This window comes from Erithacus rubecula (genome assembly GCF_903797595.1).
Source record: "Erithacus rubecula genome assembly, chromosome: 10".
In the NCBI taxonomy this organism is placed as follows: Eukaryota; Metazoa; Chordata; class Aves; order Passeriformes; family Muscicapidae; genus Erithacus; species Erithacus rubecula.
In genome coordinates, this window is record NC_136662.1 from 22,560,534 (window position 1) to 22,581,118 (window position 20,585).

The 20,585-nt window shown below is 39.9% G+C and overlaps 1 protein-coding gene across 10 annotated transcripts in view; it reads left to right on the plus strand.

Moving 5' to 3' along the window:
* Window positions 1-20,585, plus strand: part of RC3H1 (ring finger and CCCH-type domains 1) — a 55,254-nt gene that overhangs the window by 23,392 nt on the left and 11,277 nt on the right. For 5 of the 10 annotated variants that reach the window (XM_079314238.1, XM_079314241.1, XM_079314245.1 and 2 more), the window contains exons 3-14: window positions 5,061-5,181; window positions 6,051-6,290; window positions 7,423-7,598; window positions 8,423-8,623; window positions 9,761-9,893; window positions 11,427-11,545; window positions 13,013-13,125; window positions 15,683-15,964; window positions 16,272-16,489; window positions 17,747-18,123; window positions 19,108-19,239; window positions 19,805-19,975. In XM_079314238.1, coding sequence (XP_079170364.1) covers window positions 5,061-5,181; window positions 6,051-6,290; window positions 7,423-7,598; window positions 8,423-8,623; window positions 9,761-9,893; window positions 11,427-11,545; window positions 13,013-13,125; window positions 15,683-15,964; window positions 16,272-16,489; window positions 17,747-18,123; window positions 19,108-19,239; window positions 19,805-19,975 — 2,283 coding nt within the window. The remainder of the gene's footprint in view (window positions 1-5,060; window positions 5,182-6,050; window positions 6,291-7,422; window positions 7,599-8,422; window positions 8,624-9,760; window positions 9,894-11,426; window positions 11,546-13,012; window positions 13,126-15,682; window positions 15,965-16,271; window positions 16,490-17,746; window positions 18,124-19,107; window positions 19,240-19,804; window positions 19,976-20,585) is intronic. The other 5 variants (XM_079314246.1, XM_079314247.1, XM_079314243.1 and 2 more) reach the window with 2 other exon arrangements.

Here is a 20,585-nt window from a genome sequence, read left to right on the forward strand (position 1 = left end):
GACAGGGAAACAATTGCTTTTTTTCTAATAGACTAAGATCATTTAAAAAAAAATCTTTTTACAGAAAAAGGCTTGCTTAAGGACAAATTTTAAAAAAGATACTTCAGACAAACTAGTAATTTTGAACTGTCCCACTAAGAGAGTGCACTCTTCTGCTGTTTCAACAAAAATGGTCTGTGAGCAGAAATCCAGCTTTCAAAGCATGAGTAGTGTCAACTTCAGTTGAAGCCAATTCCACTTGTTTTTTCACTTCTGGGTTTAGTTTTAGTAGCGTGTATGTGTCATTAGCGTCCCTTAATCTCCAACAAACTTCTCTACATACACCTTGAGACCACAGAGACTTGTAATACTTTATTTGTAAATGCTAAATTAAAAAAAAAGCAGGTTTCATTTTGGAAGGAAACACAGTAAAGCCCAACTAAAGCTTTTATCTGTGAGTGGGAAGAACAGTTTGTTCTTTTCCCTTTGGAGTGACTTCTGAGGAATTCACACATTTATACTTGTTAAGTGCTTTTTTGCTGGAGGTGGAGGAGGAGACCAGGCAGTTTAAAGAAACAAATCCATTCTGCTGTGACTGGCAGCAGTGACAGGATTCCAGGGCAAGTCACTTTGGCTTTTGCACAAATACAGCAAGTGAAGTAAGCAGGACTCTTACTTCTGGGGAAAACATTGTGAATTTGTCACACAGTCACCCAGGAAAGCAGTAACATATTTCTGACAGTAGCATTCTCTCTCTGGATAGATTTTGTCACTCACGGTAAAAAGAGTTGATTTCTTACTTGAATTAGAGTCTTTATCAGTTTGCCCTCTCCCCCCCCCCCCCTTTCTGAAATGAAACCCATTGCCCAGGTTATAGTCACCCTTGGTGTGTAAATCAGCTGTTGCAGATTCAGATTTCTACCTGCTCCACTGTAGCATGGTACACATCAACGCTGTGTAGGGGCTGTTCTGGAAGGCAGTGCATAGAATCATAGAATGGCTTGGGTTGGGAGGGACCTTAAGAGCCATCTCATTCCAGCCTTGTGCCTTGGACAGGGACACCTTCCACTAGACCAGGTTGCTCCAAGCCCTATCCAGCCTGGCCTTGCAGGGATGGGATATCCACAGCCACTCTGGTTAGGTAGTTCAGACCATGTCCAAATAAGTTTTGCTACATAAAATGAGGGAAGGAAAGGGAGGCATAAGGGGAAGATGAAAATTATTATTCCTGGGAAAGTTGGACATAGCTGAGTACCTGTGAAGGAAGACACAATGGCCTTGGACATAAATCAGCAAGGCATTCATAGGATACCTTGCTTCTTAGACTTCCTGGGTAAAGGAATCTCTTAAGTTTGTTTTTGTGAGAATAAGGTTTTGAATTTTAGCTATTCAGGCATCCATATATTACTCACTATATGTAACTATCTTAAGTGTTCACCTGGCTAGTGTTCTGGAGGTACTTAATCATGCATCTGTCACCTAAGCTCTTCCCTCATGTTTTTTTAACCCATAAAACAGCAGCATGCACATGCCAAACAGGTGATGTAGAGTGGCAGAAATGCCTGTGGTGCTTTAATTTTGGCATAGTCTTCTGCTGGACATGTTAAATACGATTCTAGACATTGAGATTGCACATGGTGAGGGACTGGGTGATCTTAACTCACAGACCTTTCAAAAGGGGAAGATTGCAAGTGCAGAGCTATTATAGGCACATTTGATAATTTATTTTATCTTTTTATGAAATAGAGTACCACAAAAGAGGAATTATCTGTGTAAAAGTTATCTTTAATGTAAAGTTTTGAGGACCTAAAGATGGTAGGCTTCAGATTTTGTTTGGTTTCTTTTGGCAAGAAGGAAATAATTCATTTGCAGGGAGAGGGAGGGAAATATTGCTAGAAACAGTTTTCAAACCATTCAAAAAGGGGCTTGGTCTATTTAACATGTTCTCATTCTGTGTAATTAGATGTCTAATAGTAATTACTGACAACTCAAGCTGACTTTCTTCATCAAATTACACTTAAATCACTAATTCAAAATCACTGCCTGGTATGAGATGATGCTTTAGCATTCTTTTCCGGTCCCCTTCCTTATGCTGTCATAACCTGTCTCTTCCCACAGCCACAAGTCATGCTGATGGGTAGCATTCCAGTGCCAGTCATTGCCAAAGCAGATAACATGCAAAACCATCACAGATTTAAAGCAATTAAACAACTGAGATCATTTTTCCTGTCCTGCTCTCATCCCCTTTGGGAGGTGTTGATTGCATGATGTGAATATATTTGCAGTGGAAGCTGTCATAAGGGTGTGATGTCTGAGAGAATGGAATATGGAATGAGGGTGAAAATAATGAGCTCACTCTGTGGGGCATCTATTCTGAGGCTCCCAAGAGGCATTGTAAACAGCAGTGACCATGGGGTCATGCATGTTACTAAAAGGATATTTTGGGAAGGGGAAGTGAAAATGCTTTCGAGTTGAATTACTTCTCAGTTGTTCCTCAGCAATTCCATGATGGAGCCAAAGTCAAAATTCAAATTTATGTCACTTTTATGAATTATGTCTGTATGATTTTTCTTTTGATAATCTTGGAAGTGTGTATAATAAAACCAGCAAAAGGAAAATTGCTTGTAAATTTTATTGTGAGGTGCACTGCATGAGTGAAGTGTGTGCATGAGAAATAAATTCTTTTCTCCTGGACACTCCTGAAAACCACAGAAAAAAACATAGTTTTACTCTTCAGTACTGCACTTACTCCAGCTTCAGATAAAAGTTTAATCTCTTTTGGGTCATTTTGCAAACAGTGCAGCTGTACAAAGCATTTAGATTTTTACATTGAAGCTTCCCTTCAAAAGAGAAGGAATGTGAACAATATACAGATATAATGTTTGAATAACTTGATTAGCTCTTGGAAGTTTTTTCTCTGCCAACTTTTCTGTGGGGGAGGGGGAAGCTTTCTGCTAGTTGCTAGACAGCCCTTGTGTCTCTCTAGTGGAGTTGTGCTGTGTCTGGCATTCCAAACCACTGCTTTGAATGTGTGCTAAACCCACTTCAATTCAGGGTCGAAATCCAGGGCTGAACGTGGCTTCCTGTCCCGCGTCTGTTCCGAGCCCCCTTTGTCTGCTGGGGGCTGCAACGCTGTCATTGTGTTTTGGGTTGTGTCAGTGGTGCTAGATGGAATGCTGGCAGGAGCGAGGAGGAATTTGTACAAAATATATGACTGCAGTAAATAGGGCAGAGATGGTGCAGTGTCTGGACACATGTGCTTGAGATGTGTCATTTGGTCAGTAAGACAGTTCTGCTGTGTAACTTCCCTGGCAGAAGCAGACTGCAGACTGCATTTAGCAGACTGCTAAAATGGCCTTTGAAAAGGAGGTGTGGAATATTCTGCTAAGGTGCAGGCAAATATTGCAGGAGTTAATAATTGTTTCCCAAATCCCGAGAATCCACTCTTGTGATAATTTACAGTTTACTGTTCTAACATACAGAGTTGCAAAATCTCCTTTTGCTGAAAATGTTCTTGCTTACAGACACAAAAATCCTCAAGCCCAAAAACCAAAATACCCCAAACAAATGCTGGCCCAGAATTAAAAACAAAACCCCACAGAACATTGCAAGTTAACTTCCATCAGTGATAAGTATTGAGGCTAACCTTGATTGAACTTGGATTTTTCTCTTCAGTATGAATGAAAGCCTAGATCAGACACAGCCTCTATCTTGTTTATGTTAGTCTTGGGATGATACTATGTTAATTGCATCTGATCCGTTGCATTCTGAGACTTTTCTTTGTTACCAGCTGGTAAAGCAAGATAATAACTTTTTATTTTGCTCTATGTGTCAAATGAGAGACTTAGCATGGTAAGACTATTGTCTAAGGAGAAGTGTGATTATATGGCTGAACTATTGCTTTCTATTAAAGCTGTTCACATTGGTGATGGCAACCATACACATATATGTCTGTATATATATTTTTATATATATTTTCTGCTTTTATTTGGTGCTCTCATCATAGTGCTGCTCTTGTTGTGGCTGGGTTACACATGAAGGTACGCAGGTTTGTATCTGTATTTAACTGAAGCATTAAAGGCTTTTGCTTTAAGATTGAAGGCCTGGATTGGTCCCATAAGTAGCTATGTGGGATTAGCATGCTGTTGTTGCTACTGGGATGGGGATTGACTTGGAAATAGAAGTCTGAGATCTGTTTGCACTTTGACAGCAAATACAAAAAGTGTTTGTGCTTAGTCTCCTAAGGAATTCCAATTCTCTGTACTGTCATATTGGGTTGACTGCTGAACAGTGATGTTGAGAAGTGTTAGTACAGTGTTCTACTGCACCCTCAAATTTGATGAAAACTTTCAGAATTTACCAAGAGAAAAGTAGAAACAAAATTATAGCTTGGGGAGGTGATGGTGCAAATCCCTTGGAAAAATCCTGATTTCTGGTGAATGTCTGGAAGAAGAAATAAATGGCAGCTGACAAAAAGCCAACAAAAAACCCCAATAATGTAATTGGCCTCTATCATCAGATAAATACTCACAAGGTGTGTTCATATCCACTACATAGAAGAACTTGGTATGCTGCTTTGTAAGTGGGTCTAGTCAGACTGTGTTCTAAGGGTGTCTTAGTGTATTTGCTGCTAAGTATTTCTTCCACTAATCTTAAGTAGCTGCAGTCTCTTATCCCTGGGTGATTTTAGAGCTGTGAGGCCATAGATACAATTTTGTACTTAATGGCAGACCAAGGTTCTTCTCATGTTTTGTTTTTTTTTTTTTTTCCCCTTGAGCTTTTTGGCCAGTCAGCTTTGGGGATGTTTCAATGTGTACTATTTTAGCTTTTTCTGCTTCTACTTCATTTCAGCCACTAAATAGAAGAAGTCTGTTAAGCATAAATTCTGTCCTTTGTTTCATTTTTACTGGAATTTTTTATGCTATTTGTTCCGTAAATAAGCTGAAAAAATGCTGAGCAATACAGAAAAATCACAGAAGGAGAACAAAACAGGAAATGTGCTGTAGTAATAAGTGTTTATAAGCACGGTTGCCACTTATTTATGCATATTCATAGTAGATGTACATGTCATCTCTCTTCAGGTTCCTGAGCAGCAGCCGATTACGTTATGCAGTGGAGCTGAAGACACCAAGCATTATGAGGAGGGCAAGAAATGTGTGGAAGAATTGGCATTGTACCTCAAACCACTCAGCAGTGCAAGAGGTAGTTCCTGCATTGCTTCCTTGGAAAATGAAACAAAAAAAAACCAAATAAGATGCAAAACAAGCTGTCCAAATTATTAATTAGTATGTGAGCTGGGTCAATGTAATTCTAAGCTAGCGAACCTGCACTGTGTTGAAGAGTATGGATTTTATGTATATTACATATGCTGGATTTAGACAGACTGTCAGCCTAAGTAGTGGATCTGAGCATCATGGGCTTTAGGTTATCCTTTTTTTTTTTGAGAAGCTTAGAGTTTTGCAACCAGTGCAGTATTGCTCTGGGAATTGGTGGCCCAGTGAACATGCTCTGGCTGTAGAGCAAACTCAACATGGCAGCTGTATGTCTAGTGAGTCACTTGTTCCCTTAACCTGAATTAGGTGGCTCTTGGCATGTTTGTGATTCAGAGTTTTGGCACATAATGAAACATCACCCAAGCTGTTCAGGACTCATGAAAGCTCTAAACCAAAACAGTGAAGATACCACGTGTAGGCAAGAAACTCAGTGTGTTGTGAAAACAAAGCAAATGTCCAAGGGATCCCTAAAGTCCATGAACAATGGATGGACTGGAAATCTGTATGGGAGGGTGTGGGTCCAACTACCAGCAAAGGGGAAGGATTCACTAGGATTCACTGTCTTCTTAAAAAAGCCAGATCAGTCAATCACAAGGTTAAGCCTGTGGGGAGGCTGACCACCTGAAAACTGCTTTTATTGCCAAGTGAAACAAACTTCTGATATGCCTTGGCTAGTGTTCCCTTGACAAAATGGACACCAGGAGAGCTAAGTTTGCACTTGCCAGTACAGTCACTGAAGGCTGGCACAAGGAGAGGAATATGAGATAGTTTATTATTCTGTTTCATTTTGTTTTGAAGGTGTGGGTCTTAACAGTACTACTCAGAGTGTGCTGAGTCGTCCCATGCAGAGGAAACTTGTGACATTAGTCCATTGCCAGCTGGTGGAGGAGGAAGGGCGGATCAGAGCCATGCGTGCAGCACGGTCACTGGGTGAAAGAACAGTCACAGAGCTCATTCTCCAGCATCAAAACCCTCAGCAGCTCTCCTCCAACCTCTGGGCTGCAGTGAGAGCCAGAGGGTGCCAGTTCCTTGGGCCAGGTAGGTGGCATCGCAGTATCATTGCTGTACCAAAAGCAATTCAGAATTGAGACATTGATAAACGATTGTCCCATTGGCCAAGTGATTTTATTAAGCATTAGCCTAGTTTCTTAATAGTAGTCTTCAGAATTAATTATGTATCTGTTGGGCTGATGCTGTTGGATTTTTTTGTATTTTTAATGCTTTTTAAAGTCTTCTGTAAAATTCAGAATAAGCATTCTCCTGTTCTTGTCATAAGATAAATGACCAGTTGCTTCTCACTTGCTATTTCTTGAAGAACTTTCTAGCTTACTGGAAGTGACTGACATGGCTTCTTTTCCTACTCTAGGGCAATAAACATATGAAACAGCTGTGAGGATAGATTTGTTGCAGTTACATGTACACATTTTTAAGAAGTTGTGCATTTAGAAATTGAATTCCTTTACGTAAAATACTAGAAAGAAATCAATGTTGCTTAAAAAAACTGAAATCTCATTATCGAAAATGAAGACTTCACTTGTTGAGTCTGGAAATACAAAGCCAATTTCTTAAAAAGTAGTGAAGTTTTTCTGAACTGAAACAGATAAAGACTAATTTTGAGATACTAACTTTCATACCCCTTCAGGGAAGAGTGATGTTGGTTATGTAGCAAAATGGCACTGCATCAGCCTGGTTGATTGGTGTGGACACTTTGTTTGGTTTTTTGCATGGAAATGAACCTTGCTTTTCCTTAGCTTGTCAGCTTTGTCTTGTGGGATAAATGTGGGATGTAGCCAATGCACTTTAAAAACTCACATTAATGATCAAGAGATGTACAGACAGGAATCTTCTTATCAGATGATATCCAAAATAGATGTTGTTGTATTGGTGGTAGTAGTAATAATAATAATATTAATAGAATATGTAATAATAAATTGTAATGATGATAATAATATTAAAGGTAAAAGTCCTGTTTTCCCAAGTCAGCAGTCTGAGAATCTGGAAGGGTTACTTCTCTCTTTGCCCTCCCTTCTTGCTCAACTTTCTTTTTTCTCTGTGGGTTTGTGTGTCTCTTGGTTTTTTAGCAGTTATCCCAATTGTAGATGAACAAGAAACTGCAGAAATTTTCCTTGGGCTTCTCTCATCCTTTGTCTCTTTTTCCCCTGACTCTCAGCAATGCAAGAGGAGGCTTTAAAGCTGGTTCTGCTGGCTTTAGAAGATGGATCTGCTCTGTCACGAAAGGTCTTGGTTCTCTTTGTGGTGCAGAGACTGGAGCCACGATTCCCTCAGGCTTCCAAAACTAGCATTGGGCATGTTGTCCAGCTCCTTTACAGGGCCTCGTGCTTCAAGGTATGAGAGAGATTCTGCTCAAAGGTTTTGTAATACTATGAAAACCACTGGTTTTCACTTTCAGTTTTCATTGTCCTGTAGCATTAAAAGTGCCTAAATATATGTGATTAGTCAGAGAAAGTATTGCTCATTAAGTCCCACATGAATTTAGAGAGTTCTTTGTCATTGAGCTGTCATGGCAGTGTAGGCTGAAACAGTCACTTGAAGCTGTAAAGTTCTGTTTTGCCTCTGTCCAGTTTTGTAGAGGCACCATTACAAAACCTGGGTGTAAGGCAGCATGCTTACCTTCTTAGAAGTGGCTTAAAGCCATAACATCCCTAATTCTGTTAATTCAGTTTTGGTGTGGTTAGAATAAAAAAAATAGGAGACTTTTGGGTGTCAGCTGTATGAAGAAAAACTGCGTAATGTACTTTACAATATTTAATATCTGTTACTAGATTTTCAACTTAAATGTCATTCACTCTTGCTAAATGAGTAGAAAAATGCTTTGGTTTTGCTAATTGTACCCTCAAACAAAGTTCTGCAATGCAAACAAAATGTCTTGATTGAAGGTGTAGATGCTGTAAAATCTCTTAGGAGGTGTGACACTTTGACCAATATGTGAGTCAGAGTCCAAGTAAACAGTGTTCATCCATTTTATAGTGGTTCCACTGTATGAAGTGTGTGTTACTTTAGTAGGAGCTGGTGTTGGTTGAGTAGTATCATAGTTGATTTTAGTTTGAGAGAAGGACTTAGCTGTTGACTGAAGATGTCACTTGCCTCGGACTTAACCTAATCTTGGGATTATCCTGCTTAACTGCATTTGGCTCATTTCTCCTTCCTAGGTGACCAAGCGAGATGAGGATTCCTCCCTGATGCAACTGAAGGAGGAATTTCGTACTTACGAAGCTCTGAGAAGGGAGCATGACTCGCAGATAGTTCAAATAGCCATGGAAGCAGGTTTGCGCATTGCGCCAGACCAGTGGTCCTCGCTGCTGTATGGAGACCAGTCTCACAAATCCCACATGCAGAGTATCATTGACAAGGTAAAGCCACCTAAAATCAGCCCAGTCCATCTTGTTTACAACTCTAGTAGATTTAAGTGTTTGTAACATAAAAGCTCTGCCCACGTGGACTTGCCCATTAATAATTTCTTCTGTTATTTCAAAACCTGTTATGTCTAAATAATTAGAATATATATTTGTAACCTAATGAATCTTGCTCCCTCTGCCATCCTGACATTTTTGCTACTTTACTTCTTTCTGCAGATGGAAACTCACAAAGTTTACCAAAATAATTGGGGGGTGACCTTTATGAACAGCTGATAAGTGCCACTGTAATGACAGAGGCTAATGATCCATGTTTACAGACAGGAAGTTATTCCATAAGTTGGAAAAAAAAGAGTCCTCATTCTCTGTGTCTGAAGTAACACAGAGAGGTGAAAGAACATTTTATACATAAAATACCTAAACTCTGGAAATGCACAGATCTCTCTGTGTTCAGAAGCAACATAGTATAAATGGGATTTTAGATTAGGGGACACTTTTCTAAGTGCCTAAAGTAGGTGGTAAGAACTGAACCTTGGTGAATGTTTATGAAAGCTGTGAAACAACTGCTTTGGTTGCTGTGCAGGAGGATTAGCTTCAAGGTAGCTTCTATTGTGTATTTCTGTCTTTGTCTACCTTTTGAAGTGCCCTGCCTAACATCTCCCAAAGGATCTAGGTGAAATTAACAATTTTAAATACTGAAATTTTGTGATATTAGGAAATGGAATGTTGCTAGCTATCTTTCCCTTCAACCATCTTGTTCTTTGTTTTCTGCTTGCTGTGTTCAGTTTACAGCAGGGTTGCAAACCTGTTGGTTTGGGGATTGGATATATTAGACTCTTTGGAAATCTAAATTAAATTAATATGGCCCATGTTTTTTTCTTGGGTGGCAACACAAAAGAGATGGGTTTTATTACTAGAAATAATATTAGCCTTTAGTTTGTCTATTTAGGAGAGTAATTTAGTGCAATGTCAAAGAACTGCATTCTTAATAGAAAGGTTTCACTGGAATGTGCTTCTGTGAAAGATGTTTTTCTCCACTTTTGAGAGACAGTTCTTGTGAGCCTGTGGAGCAGCCTTCAGAAACCATGAGGATTGCTATGCCTGTAGAAAGTTAATTATGATAATTTTTTTAAGTTGCAGACCCCAGCCTCGTTTGCACAGAGTGTTCAGGAATTAACTATTGCTCTTCAGAGGACTGGAGATCCAGCTAACTTGAATCGTCTTAGACCTCACCTAGAGCTCCTAGCAAATATTGATCCCAGTCCAGGTAAATCTGAATGTTTTTATGAATATCTTTAAGTTTAGCAAGATGAGCTTAACACCATTCAAGGATTGAAAGCTGATCACCATGTGTAAGGAAACATCAACCTAAGAGTTTTGGATTCCAAAGTAGAATTTTGATTGATTGAATAGAGAGAAGCTGAGTAAAAGTCAGTCTAGACAAGAATGGTTTGTTACCCTACAGAATTAAGTATTTTTCTTGTTCATATGTAATTCTGCAAAACTAAGAGTCTGGGAAGATAGTTGTAAAGAGTTTAACTGGGAAATAAAACCTAAGCTGTTGACAGAGGAGAGAAAGATAGAAATTGTTAAAAAAGTTAGCAGTGCTGTAAGGATGGACCACCTGAGGGAGAAGGAAAGGGACAGAATAAAGTCCTGTGGCTGAAGTTTTATTTTATACCTGCTAAAATTTGCAAAATCAGTATTATATATCAAAATATTAAAAATATATGAAGTACAACTGGAGGAGATGAGAAATTGTACTTTGTATTTGTTTAAACAAACAGAAGTTAAACTTCCTTTCCAATGAGGACCAGTTGTACCTCACAGCTGAAGGAGATGCAGTGCTTTCTTCCCAAATCTTTCACACTGGAACAAGCTGAGGACAAACCTGTGTCTGCACATTTGTTTGCAAAAAACAGATATGGAAAGTAGCATCACTAATAGCCTCCCTTGATTTTGGTAGCCAAGTCTGGTCTTCATGGTGTTTTTTCTGTGCTGTTGAGTTACCTAAAGAACAGCAGGGAAGGATGTTTGAAGTACTTCTGGAAGAATTTAGTCCCTGTGAGTGGAATATAATGTAATGAATTCTTCTAAAGATCTTGAAAGGCTCTTTGAGGTACTGTGCTTTGCAGCAGAGTGTGCAGGCACACAGTGGGAGTGTCAGCTGCTGGAACAGATTCAAAAACCTAGAAAAGTAAATTGGCTTAAAAGAAAAAGTGCTCCTATAGAATTGAGACTGAACAATTTATTCAGTGTTTTAGATGGTGATCTGATTCATAGATTTATGTTGTGATGTTTTTCCCACATGAGAGGCATTAGTTTCTGTTGCTGTTCCACGTCTGTGCTGTGTAATCAGGCCAGCGATGACTGTATTTGTACAGAATGATTTTACTTCCAGGAGTCTGAATGCAAAGAGGCATTTTGAACCTGGTATTTTTCTTAATGGGAAGGGTTTGTACTGTGCCTTTACTCTGGGTTTTTTGTCAGATGTGAAACTTCTGACAATAATTTGACATGCTAACATGTCAAACAGGAAATAATTTGACATGCTAACAATGGTCTTACTGGCTCATTCAGTGTTTTGTGCAGTTCAGTCTTAAGTTTATAGCTACCTCTATTCTGTAAGAGCTAAATGTCCCAGAATTAAGGTGCTGAATGCTTTTTATCTACTGATGAAACTTTTTTTATAAACTTAGCTAATCAAGTTTTGTGATACTGATGCGGGGTTTTGTACCTGGTTTTGGAAAATCCTTCTGATTTTTCTTTTTATATTCTGTGTTTGCTGTCCATGCAACAGATGCTCCACCTCCAACATGGGAACAACTGGAAAATGGACTAGTTGCTGTGAGGACTGTGGTTCATGGCTTAGTTGATTATATCCAGAATCACAGCAAAAAAGGGACAGATCAACAACAGGTAAAAGCTAAATCATTTGGGAAATATGGACCCCTAAGTTTTATTGGTTGTATCCTATAGAAGAGGGTTACTAATGTCACCTGGAAAGATTTGGTTTGACAAAGAGCTAATTGAAAACATCACTGTCACATTTATCAAAAAAGAAACAGGAAGAATCATGTAACAACACATATTTACCTCCAAAACCTGTTGAATTGATTTTCACAGCTCACTAGGATGGGAGGAGAACAGTCTGATCCAGCTGCAGACTTAGGGAAATGAATAACAACCTTCCTGAGTAGAGGGTGGGGAAGGGACACTGAGTGCTACTATGATTTGTGGGAATTTTCTTGGTTTTGTTTTAATGTGACATATTTCATCCAGCTGGCGCTCTGTTAATGAAATCATCCTTATACCTGTGCTTAATAGTCTTCAAATTTATGAAAATATGCATATGAATGTGCATATTGCATATGAAGGTGCAATCCAAATTCCTGAAATAATTTTTTTTGGTTCCAGCAATGACAATATAACTGTATATTAGCTTATCTCAGTTACCATATCACACATTCTTTTGATATCATTTTATTGTGTGGCTCAGTTGATGTAAATGCTGCTGAAATACAGAGCTGCCTGTCCCAGTCCTACTCCTCCATCACTTTGGCATTCATCCTCTTGGGGAGCTCAACTAGTAAAAAGATTCTCTGCAAAAAAAAAAAAAATAAAAGGCAAAACTAAAGCAAATTATTTCTGCTGTTTCACCTTTTTGCATTGCTTGGGATCAATAATGAGCACTGTCACCAGCAAAAGGAAAAACAGTAGAAATGCTGTGCTGCTTGGAAGGGATCCCAGAGCTTCCTGAGTAGGAAAGGGATGTCTCCTGTGCTCTGGGTGAAGTTACCTGGCAGCAGTGGCCAGTAAAAGGCTATGTGGCTTATATTCACTCTGCCTGGATCTTTTCACTACAGTAGATAGCAAAAAAACACCAAACCAAACAGAAAAAACCCTACAAAAAACCCCAGCAGTTTGCAGGTGATTTCTTACAGATGTACCTTTTGGCTTCTCAGAAAGCATATTGACTTTTACAGACCTTTCCCTTTGTGGCAACTATTGATAGGATATATCTGATTATTGGTAATTTTTTTCATTCTGTATCAGTTTTGTCTGCTTAACTATGGCCAAAAAATGTACAGCTCTGTTCCAGTCAAGCTCTCAAGTAAGGAGTTTGAATAAAAGTGTTGTAGAAAACTGAGAGTTGACTTAGTTGCCAAAACCTCTGCTCTTGAATCTGTTGGTTCTGTTGAAGAACCAAACACAAATACTGCAGTAGTTTATTTCATATCAGGTATTCCAGAAATACTTAAATAAAGGAATGAACAACAGTCTGACATCAGGCCTTTGATAAGACCAGATATTTGATAAGATACATTCAGCTCAGTGAAGTGCACTTTGATCAGATATCTCACCTGGCTTCTTTAACCTTGTCAGCCCCCTCAGCACAGCAAGTACAAGACATACATGTGCCGAGACATGAAGCAGAGAGGAGGATGTCCCCGGGGGGCCAGCTGCACCTTCGCACACTCACAGGAGGAGCTGGAAAAGTGAGTCTGCCTCTGCTAGTAGAAAGCACAGTCTAGTCTTTGTTTTATCTTGTCTGTAAGAGTTGTTTCTCATATCTAGGAATGAAGGGGACAGGAGGTATAACCTGCTGTTAAACTAGTAAGAAGTAATGTGGTAAACTTGTAACAGTCACCTCTTGGGGTTTGGAGCTTCTTGTTCTTTTATACAGCAGGATATTTGCTTTGTTCATCAGTAATGCAGCTCTGGAGGTCTGATGTTACACAAGTGTTATCCAAAGTTTTTGGAGGTGGGCTGTTTTCCCTACTTGAGTGTGACTAAACATGCTGTGTGGTGGCATTCCCGGTGGCTATTATTTGGCAGTGCTTCTTATCTTCCCTATTTATTCAGGTAGGTTGCTGGCAGTTTTCCAAATGTAAGGAATGTGTTGCTAGCTCTTCAATGAGCTAAAAACAAACTTTCCAAGATTTTTTGTTTGCAACGGTTCTTTCTGCCATCTGTCAAAAAGTTTCATGCAGGTGCCTTCAATTAGTTACATCTACTGTCATAGAGTTAAAAAATAATGGTCTAGATCCATTACAGATTTAGGAGGGCTACCAGTTATACAAGAGCAAGATGCTGTTGTTCTGCAGGTTGTTTTAAATTTTTTTTTTTTTAAGTAAAATGGATTATTTAGGAACTAAAATAAATAAATGCAGTGTATTTTATGTAGTATATTAGCTTGTTACCTGCTTTTTGGGCTAAAATAATTAGAAGGAAAGGTGCTTTTTAATGAGAAGAATGCTGCAAAGGCTCAGAATTGGCATGCAGTGTTTCTTTTTCCTTTCTTAATCTGAAACTCAAAGCCTAAATGTCAGTTCATGGCTGTGTAGCCAGCATGTAGTGCACAGACAAAACATGAAGAAAGAAGAGCAGAGCGTGTGGTGTTAGAATGACAAAGACAGTTATTCAAATGAACAAGGAATAGCACTTCAATACTTGTGTGCTGCAGAAACAGTTTAAGAGTTGTTTACCTTCTGTCATCATGCTAATGAAATGGAGATTGATAGTGCTGCTTTGGGATGGTTTTGTTAACCTGTGGTGGGTCAGCAGTTAGTTACACCTATGAGCCAGTTGTATGTATCAGGGACTGTTTGTCACCTTTGCAGGTGGGAGAGGACTGTTGTAGCCAGACTGACTTGCGTGCCATGTTGTCCTGATCTGAGAGAATGTTCAGTTTCAGATTCCAACAGTTTCTGTGGGTGGTTGGGGAACTTGGGAGTTCTGATTGTTCCTTGTACCTTCTAGCTTTGCCTAATTCCTTTAAGTAGCTGTTGTGTTAGTGTTCCTCCCTTTAAAAATACTTAGTGTGAATAATATGCATCGCTGTTGCTGTGTGACTCCTGTATTTCTCTATATAGCTTTAAGTTTGGAGGAAGGTTATGGGGGAATGTGTGGTAATGCTTTAGATAGCATATTGTAATCTAAACTTGCTTAGACAGCAGCTCATTCCCCTCTTGACAAGAAACGACCCTGTGTGTATAGGCAAGCATTGAACTTTTTAAAATTAATTGTGTCCTGCACATGTAACAACATCTGACAAACAAAACAGCCCCAACAGTACCCTTTTTACTTCTGTGTGTTGCTCTTAATGCATGTGGGCAACTACAAAGATGATCTAAAGACTGAGTAATAACTGCCACCTTTTTCTACAGTAATTTGTGTACCTTCCTAGTCTGGGTTCCCATCTGTGTTATTTATAACATGAAAGTGTTGGCTTCAACCCTGCTGAAGAAGTAGCTTCCTGTTCAGTGAGAATGCTCAGGTCTGCAAATATGCTCTCACTTGAATTCTGGGATCTGAACTAAGGGCAGGGTATTTAGTGGAGGACCTTCAACTCTGGAATATATTCTCCAGTACCATTGGCCTACTGGTTTCTGTGGAACTTTGGTTAAAATGCCTGTGTTTGTTCAGGCTTTAGTCAGAAGCAGTTAGATTTTTAGAATTGCTGTGCATTCATAGGGTTTTTATCTCTGTAATCACTTTATCAAACAACAGAAATGGTGTATGCTGCATATTGATATAGTAACAAATCTTGAACTGTACTTTAAAATATATCACATGGTAGTAAGCACTTAGCTTATTATTGGACAAATGGAGCAGAAGATTCTAACTTCGTATTTTTTCACTTAAATTTTCTGCTATTAGTTTCTTCTCTGAATAAAACAGCCTTGAACAGTCTGTGATTCTTATTCTGAATCTTGCATTACTGTATTTTATGTGACGCTTGGTTTTGGTTTTCTTCTCTTGAGGTGCATATGTGTAAAGAAAGTAGGACTTGTTAATTTGATGTGTGAAGTTTACCTGTGAATTCTTGATGTACTTGTCATTAAAAGTCCGTCCTTGTTCTGACTGAAACTCCTATTAATAGATAACTATCAGGGAAGTTGTGTTCAAAGATATATTCTCATAAGCCTCTTGGGGAACTGGAATAAAAGGAAGCTTTCAGTAGAATCCATGTTTGAAAAATCTTGAAAATACAGTTCCTATTACTTTTTTTTTTTTTGTTTCAACTTTTGATATGTGGTTTTCTTTCTGAAGATTCCGTAAAATGAACAAGCGTCTCGTTCCCAGAAGACCCCTTAGTGCCTCCCTGGGCCAGCTGAATGAGGTGGGCCTGCCTTCAGGAGCTATCCTCTCAGAGGAAGGGGGAGTGGACTTGCCCAATAGGAAAACTTCTGCTCTGCCAAATGGAATTGTGTCAACAGGCAGCACAGTGACACAACTCATTTCTCGAGGCACTGACTCCGGTTATGAAGCTGCCCTGAAGCCGGGGAAGATGGACCATCTGAGCAGCAGTGCCCCTGGATCCCCTCCTGACTTGTACGGCTCTTCCTTCCTTGTTCAAATTGTTGTGTGTATAAAAGTGGAGTAGAAGCAAACTAAACTAGCTCTTTAAAAAGTAAACAGAACTGGGGTCGTGGATGGGTTTTTGGTTTTTTTTTAGTGATCAGTAGAGTAGAAAGCAAAAGCTGAAACTAAACTGCATTAATTCCTTGTTTGCTTATATTTTAATTGGAGAAGGTGATAGAAGCCTTCAGAATGTAGAGTATATGCAAACAACTGTGTGTTAGAGTACAGAGTGCTATACCAGGCCTTAATGAGCAGTGCAATCTTTCTACTTTTTTAGGCTGGAATCTGTTCCCAAGAGCTCTATTTCTGCCTTGCCAGTGAACCCTCATCCTGTGCCTGCTCGGGTGCCAGCAGATCTGCCCTCAGTGTCTGTCACCAAGCAGTTGCAGATGGTACCACGAGGGTCTCAGCTGTACAATGCACAACAAGCAGATATGTTTTATCAAGACCCCAGAGGGGCTGCCCCATCGTTTGAGCCAGCACCCTACCAACAAGGTGAGATTGACACCAAGCTCTTTCATCCTCATACTGATTTTAGTCTTTCTTCCCACTCTGGTTTTTAAGCCCTTTAATCTGAGTTTTCTTACAAATGATATGGATGAATGACACTAACATGGTGACTTCAGAATGGAAATTGGTGGGATTTTATATCTTGACTGAGGGTTTCAATGCAAGTGGAAGCAATACTTGTATCTATCCATGTGTTGCAAGTCCTTCTGTCTTCAGTTCTTCCTAATTGGGCTGGATGAGGGATCCAGTATGGTAAACCTTAATTCACTTTGACATGAGGAAAATGTAAATAAAGTGTTTGTGATGGCTAGAGATAGATGAAATTAGAGAAGGGTGTTCACAAAAAAAGAAATCATCATAAGAAAGGAACTAAGAGGGAAAACTAACTATAAAGGAGCACATGGAGGAAGATAATATTGAAGGGAATTGAAAAGAGAAGATATGGTTATCTGTATGAAAACAGAGAATGATTCTTAGGCAATGTGAGGTTGCAGAGAGAAATGAGATAAAGTGAAGTTAATATGAAAGACCAAAGGAAGTAAAGAGCAGAAAAAGCAGAAATGAAAGATGCAATGAGGGAAGCCATTTCTGAGAAAGTTGCAGAGCATTTTGAAGAAAAACAACCTACTTACATTTGTTCATTATGTGCCAGTTAACATCTGAGTTGTCCACAAAATTTTATGTCATGCACATATTCATGCTTATTTTAAAATTATCCAGAGATCCTGGATAGAATAATAAAATCTTCAGGTAACCAGGCAATGTGATATTACGAGTTTTTGGTGATTTACAGTTCTGAAGTCTTATGTTCAAGACATAGAACAAATCTCTAGTAACTTCAGATCCTAATGGTCCAAGTTCCTTTACCCAGCCAGTGACTCGGATATGTTGAGATAAATTGAATTTAATTGCATGGATGAAAATGTACAGAACAATCTTCAGTTTATGTTTTAGGTCTTACCTAGCTGAAAGCATTTGTAGCAATCTGCAGAGACATTCTGGTGATTTATTTCCTTTCAGTGTGCTGGCAAGACTTGTGGGGCATCTGCGGTGAGCTCATTCCCACTAACTCTTCATCAGCTACTGTAACACTGACACCGAGCTGGTATCTTAGGGAATTATACTATACTTGAGCTTGGGATCAACTTTTGCTACTTCAGGGTTTCCTGCGGTCAGTTTTTGTGGACAGCTGTGGTAATCCCTTTCTGTATGTTGTGTTTGTCCCCCTTTGCCTTGCTGCAGGAGTGTACTACCCCACTCAGTCCATGTCTCGCTTCGTGCGCCCTCCTCCGTCAGCGGCCGAGGCGGGCGCGCCGTACCTGGAGCACTACGGGCCGTACCTGCCGGAGCGCGTGGTGAGCCCGCAGTACCCGCAGCCGCAGGGGTACCCGGCCCTGGCCCAGCCCATCTACCCCCCGCACTACGACAGCCGCCGCGTCTACCCGCCCGTGCAGCCCTACCAGCGCGACGACGTGGTGCGGGGCAGCCCCGTGCCCATCGACATCCCGCAGGCCGCCGTGCCCCTCTACGTACCCGAGAGCAGAGACAGATACCAGCAAACAGAGCCTTACTGCCCCGTGGCTCCACACCTCGGCCAGATCAGACCTTCGTGCCACAGGGTACGGCTTCTACGCTGTCTTTTGGTAGCTGTATTTTTGTACTAAGGGGGTGGCCCTCACCAAAGTCTGAACTTTAGGAAATGGATCAAAAATTGGAAGGCAATTTAGTTACTGGTCGACTCTGCGGTTGTAATGATGTTAATATGTAAAAATAGGCTGCTTCAATGCTCAAAGTAGAAAAGCATTGTAATTCACTTTGGAAATCTCGTAAGTCTCTATCTTCTCCAGCAGAGGTTAGGCTGGACAGGCCTACCCCAGTGCAGAGCAAATTCAGTGTGTGGGAACAGTCACCTGTACATTCTGTGACTGACCAACTCTGTACCTACATAATACACATTAAACATACTTGCCTTGATAATAGAATTATAAATTCTGCTCTTCTAAATTTTTTCTAGTTAGGTAGCTAAGTGGAGGGTCTTCCTGTTGTAAGTTTACAAATTTGTTTTGATAACTCACCAGCTGGAATTGAGTTCTGTAGGATAGTTGGACTTAGATTGTTCAGATTAAAGTCTCTGAATCCTATTGCTGTGTACAGGAAGTGTTTTAACATAACATATCATAACTGGTAGCATAATTTATCAGTTTGAGTATGCTGTGTTTGTGTTTAATTCTATTGCAAAGTTAATAATAAATGTGATTAGTGACCTGTAGAGTTCTATCTCTATATTTACCATATGACTGTAATGGGAAGTTGCCATGCTGAACATTTCCCACTGGGAACTTTGCCAAGTTGAAATTGCCTGTTCGTGGGTTGTCTTGAACTAACACTGGCCAGTATGTATATCCTATATGAAAGTTAACAGGTAGCCTTTAACAAAGTGATCATTACTTGTTACTTTAATGATTCTGTCTATCCTCTGTGTTTTGCTCCCCTTGCAGTATGTAGCTGCCTTACTTTATTCAAGTAAACAACACTTAGAAAATTATTCATTTTGTACATTAGTGCTTCAGGAGCTCTGAAACATTTTCCTGTCTTCATTTCAGCCTCATCCCAGCCTGGATGAACTTCACCGACGAAGGAAAGAGATCATGGCCCAGCTGGAAGAGAGGAAGGTGATTTCTCCACCTCCTTTTGCACCATCACCAACCTTGCCTCATCCTTTTCACTCAGAGGAGGTAAGCATACTTTGATAAAAACATGAGATTCTGGCATGTTTAGAAAACACTTGGGTGTTTATGTGCCGATAGGTGTAGACAACAAGGAAATCAGAGCATTAAAGCACAGGCAAGTGTAGGGGAAAGCAGTTTCTGTGCCAGATGGGAAGCCCTTGTAGTACAGTCTCCAGTATTTCAGCTGGCTGTTGTTCTACCACTGGTTGTAAGCTCTCTGCTTTCAGTGCAACCAAGAAAATTAACTTTGATCCATTACTAATTGAAGTAATTGTCTTCACAGTTACTAGACTTTACTCCTGACATATTTAGAATGAAGTAACAGCTTGATAGAGATTTATTTTCTTAACCGGTGTCAAAATACCACCTTCAAACTGGCCAAGTGAACAGTCAGCACTGGGAGCATAGCCAGGGGCTCAGAATTTCAAGCACTTCGTGTGTTCTCTGGCCCAGTTCCAGAGGGTGATGTATCAGATAAAAAATAATCCTGGTAATGTTTCTCAAGTTCATTACTGTTGAAATGAACAGGGATGGCTGTGAAACCGCTTCTTCCTTTCACTTACAGAACCAGATTTTTGTTTTTGTACAGTACTTGGATGAAGACCTGAAGGTGGCTGGGAAATACAAAGGAAATGACTACAGCCAGTACTCTCCCTGGTCCTGTGACACCATCGGCTCCTACATTGGAACCAAAGATGCAAAACCCAAAGATGTTGTGGCAGCAAGGAGTGTGGAGATGGCGGTAAGCAGGGATAAGGGGAAAACAGAAGAAGAGTGGGTATTTCTGTGGGTTGGGAAGGACTTTCATTTGCTTTCCTCGATGATGGCAGTGCTTTTATTTAAGCTCAAAGGGGCACTGAAGTCACAGAAAGTATTTGCAGGTGTGAAGCACTTTGTTTTCAAGGTTATGGACAGTGCTACCCTTGTGTAGCTGGTACAAAATTCTGCATATAGATGCAGGATAACCACTCTGCAATGAAGCCATGGATAGCAAGAATATTTTACAAGGATTATTCTTTGCATTTACTTGATATGCAAAGATTATTCTGTCCTGACAGCTTGTTAATTAAGCATGTCCATCTTTCTAATCAGAATTCATTCTTCTGTGGACTGATGCTCACCTGTTGTGACCGCTTAATTAAATTAATTAAAGGATTTTTTTTTTGGTTCAGCTTCTCCTCAAAAAGGCTCTTTTTTTCCCCTCTGCCCCATTGGAATTAAATTTATCTTTTTTCTGTCTGCTGAATTGCTTTCCTCTTAAAACCTTGAAGCCACTATTGGTAATGGACCCAAAAAGGAGGGTTTCTCCTGGAAAAAGCAGAGCAAAAACCTGCATTTTATCTGCAGCTTTG